Below are 5,737 nucleotides of genomic sequence, written 5' to 3'. Positions count from 1 at the left end.
ATCTATCTATCTATCTATCTATCTATCATCTATCTATCTATCTATTAATGTAATGTAATGTAATGTAATGTAATCTATCTATCTTTAACTTTCTAGAACTCTTTCACCTGTTTGTTCAAGTTTTTTGGTGTCAATCAAGCTATGTAATAGCATGGTGGTTAATAGTATTTTGCATCTCCTTTTTAAAAWTTTTTTTTATTATTTTGTAGGAAGTTGTTGTCAAGCGACCGTAACCCTCCCATAGATGACCTGATTAAGTCTGGGATCCTTCCCATCCTGGTCCACTGCCTGGACAGAGATGACAAGTAAGCCGGCTGTAATTCTGTTTGTCTGCGCCGAGCAAATTCTCTCGTGTGTGTGATAATTATAGTAGAAATGAACCACATTCTGGGATCATTTTAAATGTAAACACATTTCAGCATTATGCAAATGAACCAGCAGGATTTATCCTTGCTCACATCTGAATAGTGTCGCTGTTATATAAATGTGTTGTKGTTTTTACCTCTTGCTGTTTAAACACTAATTATACTTGTTTCATCCTTTAGCCCATCTCTCCAGTTTGAGGCAGCCTGGGCTTTAACCAACATAGCGTCTGGTACCTCAGAGCAGACCCAAGCTGTGGTCCAGTCCAGTAAGTCTTTGTGTCACATCATCTTAGTTGGACTGTTACGCTTCCTGCTTTGTGCGTTTTTTTTTTTTTTTTTTTGGTTTTTTTTGTCTGGATAAATCTTGCTTTAATGTGAATTATGCAAATATAGAGACAGTTGAAACCAGCCAGAGGAGGGTTGTTATGGGGGTGCAGGTGAAATAAATTTCTCTCAGTGAGAGCAATAAAAACAGTTTGCACCAACTGAACTGAAAGCAAAACCAGCCCCTATGAATTTATCACTTCATAGGGGCTGGTTTTGCTTTGTGGAAGTGGTGCCGCCTGCTGATWAGCTGGAGAAAATTATCATTTGTGTGCAATAAACAGCAGCGTCTCTGCAGCAGTGAACACATCAAAGTACTTCCTTATTTTGTGCGTATTGGTCTCGTATTATAAATGTACAAAACTTGTCCATTTCTGTTTTTCTTTTCCTTCATCGACCTCTGTTGCTCCAAAAACTATTTAAATTCTGCTGTAATTGTAGCCAACTTACTTAATGGTAATTTTTTATTCCTCTCTGCTCCTTTCTTAAAAGTAAAGAACTATGGAAAAAAAGTTTCTGCTAGATCAGCAGTGTACACGAATAACACACACACACACACACACACACACACACACACACACACACACACACACACACACAGTTTCATGTCTGTTCCACTAAAGCTTCAGACTTCCTACGACAGTAATTAACTGAAAAAAGACAGAAAATACTGCAGAACGGTGCTGTTCTATAATTCAAAATGCTAAATTTAGATTTGAATGGTTGTATAAATTTCATCAGTTCTCCAGATGGGGAATAAAGAGGTGCTGACTTTTTTCAGATCTTATGTAAAGATCTCTGATTGTTCATGGTTTTGATTTGATGTCTAAATGTTTCTTGTGTGTAGACGCTGTGCCGCTGTTCTTGAGGCTGCTTCACTCTCCTCACCAGAATGTGTGTGAACAGGCTGTCTGGGCTCTGGGCAACATCATCGGTAAGTAGTCTCTGTTCTCTTCTAGTGAGCTGATTCTTGTTTGGATGGATAATTTGTCCAAGTGTTTGTCTGGGATAACGGTGAGTGAGCGTGGACAGGTCTCACTGAGTGACTGGGTTGAAGTAAACTGAGCCACTTTGTTCCCTGTTTGATCATTGCTAAAAAAAAAAAAACAAAAGAAGAGGATACTACGTCCTAATAATCCCACGATGGTCAACGGCTGCTGTGGCGAGTGATTAAATTAAAATACAGAAATAAATTCAGTCGTAAAACTGTGCTTCCTGTGTTGTGCAGGTGACGGTCCACAGTGCAGAGACTATGTGATCAGCCTGGGAGTGGTCAAACCCCTGCTGTCCTTCATCAGTCCCTCCATCCCCATCACCTTCCTCCGTAATGTCACCTGGGTCATGGTCAACCTGTGCCGTCACAAGGATCCCCCACCACCGATGGAGACCATCCAGGAGGTCAGTGTGTGTGTGTGTGTGTACATGTTTTTGCTACCTGGTGTGGACAATTTTTGACTATTTTTCTGGTACACAAAGCCTGGTGAGGACCCACTGTTCCTTGTGGAGACAAAAGCCCCGTCCCCATTGGGGGAAATACCATCGATGGGTCAGGGGTTTGGTTTAAGACTAAGGTGGGAATTGAGTTTAGGCTCAGGTGTGTGCCTGTGAGGTTAGGCTTTGGGTAGGGGGTCATGGTTAGGCTGTAGAAATGACAAAGTCCTCATGAGAATAGAAAAACAAACGTGTGTGATAATGGCTCATTAGATTTGAAAAACTTGCTTTTGATATTTTAGGTATTTGCTTCAATTTCTGCAAATTATAAGMTGAAAACTGGTGTAAATGAAATGGTGTTTGTTGCTTTGCATGTTAGCTTGTTGGCTAGCTGCAACTTATGAAACTAATCTGCACAACTGTAATAGTCTGTTTCTGCAATTTGTCTTTAGTTATCTTTCCGTTGTCTTTTGTATAATGTATATAAACTAAAAACAGTTTGGTTTGTAATTGCATTAATGTATACGCTTTTTATTTATAAGAATTTAGGAATGAATGTTGATAAGAGAGGGAGACTTTTCTCTTTTCTTTTTTGCAACAGGAGAACAAAGAAGTCGTTATTTAACGATTGTGCTTGTTGGATCTGTAATTTTAGTTTTTTGTAGGAAATCCAAAGAAAGTTTCTAAAAGGGAAAAAAAAACTACTGGACTGCAATTATTTAGAGAGAACTCTAAATTGCAAAAAAAATTAATTAATACTGAACTTGTTTTTTTTTTTGATATTGTCTAGATCCTGCCAGCTCTCTGTGTGCTGATCCACCACACTGACGTCAGTGTGAGTACATGTTATTTTACCAGCCTCTGTTACTTCTAGATGCTCCCAGATGAATGGTTTAATGAAGTGAAATAAATAAAAAACAAGGTGTATTCATGAAAATATTTTGTCACCTCCTCCAGATCTTGGTGGACACAGTGTGGGCTCTGTCCTACCTGACYGACGCTGGAAATGAGCAGATCCAGATGGTCATCGACTCCGGCATCGTCCCTCATCTGGTACCTCTGCTCAGCCACCAGGAAGTCAAAGTTCAGGTTTGTGGAGAAGACTAATGTTTAAGATGATTTAAATGAAATGGGTTTTAACTGGTTACATTAAAATAAGAAAACKCTTTTATTTCCCACTTTGACTACTTTTCCCTCGGACCTTCTGCAGAGTTCTGGTTTTGTATCCTAACACTCTTCTTCTTCACGTTCAGACTGCTGCACTGAGAGCTGTTGGAAACATTGTGACCGGCACAGACGAACAGACGCAGGTGGTGCTCAACTGTGACGCCCTCAGCCACTTCCCAGCACTCCTCACTCACCCGAAGGAGAAGATCAACAAGGTAACGCCCTTCGTCTTTACTCCCTGCACCGCTGGTCTCTGGTCGTCTGGAAGTGATGAAACCAGAGACTTTGTGCTCGTATGAAAGCTGAGTGAAAGAAAACAGGGGTGAGGTAGATGATTCTAGGAGTTCACAACATGGAGAATCGTGAGGATGAAGATGGTGAAGAAGACTGTGAAGACTAGTCATTTAGTGATGTGTGTGTGTGTGTGTGTGTGCGTGTGTGTGGATGTGTGATATCATGGGTTGGTGGAGAAAAGGGTGCTGAAACATCCCTGGTGATATCGGAGTGCATCTGAGAACAGTCACGTAAAGAACCGAGGCCTTCTCTGTGACTGGACGATGATTAGAGCCTCGAGTCACCCCCTCCCCACCCACAGCACTCAGTCTCGACCAGAGGTCAGCGCTCTGAGTCGACCTCTGGATTCTGATCCAGCCCCACCAAAAAGACCAACTTTCAATTTTTCTGTTCCAGCTGGTGTATAAAATCACCTGCAGACACCACCTGGTCTCATTTTCATTTGATTGTGTGTGTTTGTGCTCGTTGTCCTGCAGGAGGCAGTGTGGTTCCTGTCCAACATCACAGCAGGAAARCAGCAACAAGTGCAGGCTGTCATTGATGCCAAACTGGTCCCCATGATCATCCACCTGCTCGACAAGGTCAGCATCTGTCGTGTGCCACAGTTCTGTAGTAAACATCTGGAACAATGAGCGTCTCACATGYAATGTTTGAATTTCAGGGGGACTTTGGCACTCAGAAAGAAGCTGCCTGGGCCATCAGTAACCTGACAATAAGTGGCAGGAAGGATCAGGTAAACACCTTTTTAAGGTTTACTTCATTTTCACCGTCTGTACCCATCATAGGTTTTAGTGTTAAACCCACAATCTGTCTGTGTCGTCAGGTGGCACACCTGATTGAGAAGCAGGTGATCCCGCCTTTCTGCAACCTGCTCACAGTGAAGGATGCTCAGGTTGTGCAGGTCGTCCTCGACGGCCTCAGTAATATCCTCAAAATGGCCGACGACGAAGCAGAAACCATTGCTAACCTCATCGAGGAGTGTGGAGGTYAGTTCCTGGTTTGTGTTGTTTTCTCACATCAAGAGTCGGTGAGGCATCAACGTTTTCTGACCTTTTTTGATTTGCAGGTTTGGAAAAAATTGAGCAGCTGCAGAATCATGAAAACGAAGATATCTACAAYCTGGCATACGAAATCATAGATCAGTACTTCTCATCTGATGATGTAAGTGACCCATGAATGTGTTGATTTTATTTTGAGCTGCTCTTCAGTTATCTTTTTGCATGTTTTTACAGTAAAGTTTGAAGTTGTGCTGTGTTTTAATCATTTTAGCCGTGCAAATGTCTTGAGTCYTGGCTCATTTCGTTGCATTTAGCTTTCAGGGAAACAGATGTACTATAACTGTAAATATTAACTCACAAGTAGTCTTGATGAATTCAAATCAATTTCTGTAAAGTTCGGTCCGTTAAAATCTAATGTAGGAAGCTGATATTTAAAACGTAACGTCAAGTTTAATGTTTTTGACTTTTTAATTTAGTAACAAGTAATTTAGTGTGAATGCTTCATGGAATTCACGCTATTGAAGTTTTTCTTCTGTATGTTTTTCCACATGTAACTCTTTCCTCAATTTTTGTGCTATTTCAACAATTCATATTTCAAAACATTCAGCTCATTCTTGTGAGGGGTGCTATGACTTTTGGTATTTCAGCTATTTATACTTTTTTTAGCCACTATTTTGCCATTGAAAATGAATGGAGCTGTTTTCAACATCCTTAAAATGATTTAAAATGTTTTAAATCTTTATAGCACCTTACCTATTTTTTGTTCTGGTTATGCTCTATTTCACTTTCTTGTGCTAATTTTAGCTACTTTATTTGCTAATTTTAGCTTTTTTCTGCTATTTCGGCTAAAATTCTGCTTCTTTCCACCATTCTTCTGCTTTTTTCTACTTTTTGTGCTTTTTTCTGCTACTTTGTGCTATTTATGCTTCTTACAGATGCTTTCTGCTATATTCAACTATTTGCTGAAATTTTAGCTGTTTAGCTGCTATTAGCTAAGGTTAGCTTTTCTAAGCTAAATGCACTTTTTTTGTAGCCATTACAACTTTTTTCAGCTACTTTCAGCAAATTTGTGCTCCTTGTGCTAATTAAATAATTTCCAGCAGCTTTTTTGCTGAAAAATTCAGCTGTTTTAGGTTTTTTTTTATACTACAAATTATC

At 40.0% G+C, this 5,737-nt stretch overlaps 1 protein-coding gene across 1 annotated transcript in view; it reads left to right on the top strand.

Moving 5' to 3' along the window:
* Nucleotides 1-5,737, top strand: part of kpna4 (karyopherin alpha 4 (importin alpha 3)) — a 16,216-nt gene that overhangs the window by 8,063 nt on the left and 2,416 nt on the right. Inside the window, exons 6-16 of the mRNA XM_014027901.1 lie at nucleotides 210-305; nucleotides 546-631; nucleotides 1,537-1,623; nucleotides 1,918-2,087; nucleotides 2,911-2,955; nucleotides 3,078-3,209; nucleotides 3,374-3,502; nucleotides 4,058-4,162; nucleotides 4,243-4,314; nucleotides 4,405-4,567; nucleotides 4,648-4,742. Of these exons, the coding sequence (XP_013883355.1) occupies nucleotides 210-305; nucleotides 546-631; nucleotides 1,537-1,623; nucleotides 1,918-2,087; nucleotides 2,911-2,955; nucleotides 3,078-3,209; nucleotides 3,374-3,502; nucleotides 4,058-4,162; nucleotides 4,243-4,314; nucleotides 4,405-4,567; nucleotides 4,648-4,742 (1,180 nt within the window). The remainder of the gene's footprint in view (nucleotides 1-209; nucleotides 306-545; nucleotides 632-1,536; nucleotides 1,624-1,917; nucleotides 2,088-2,910; nucleotides 2,956-3,077; nucleotides 3,210-3,373; nucleotides 3,503-4,057; nucleotides 4,163-4,242; nucleotides 4,315-4,404; nucleotides 4,568-4,647; nucleotides 4,743-5,737) is intronic.

Source organism: Austrofundulus limnaeus, unplaced genomic scaffold, assembly GCF_001266775.1.
Source record: "Austrofundulus limnaeus strain Quisiro unplaced genomic scaffold, Austrofundulus_limnaeus-1.0 Scaffold696, whole genome shotgun sequence".
NCBI classification, from domain to species: Eukaryota; Metazoa; Chordata; class Actinopteri; order Cyprinodontiformes; family Rivulidae; genus Austrofundulus; species Austrofundulus limnaeus.
This window is presented reverse-complemented; position numbering and strand designations above follow the sequence as displayed.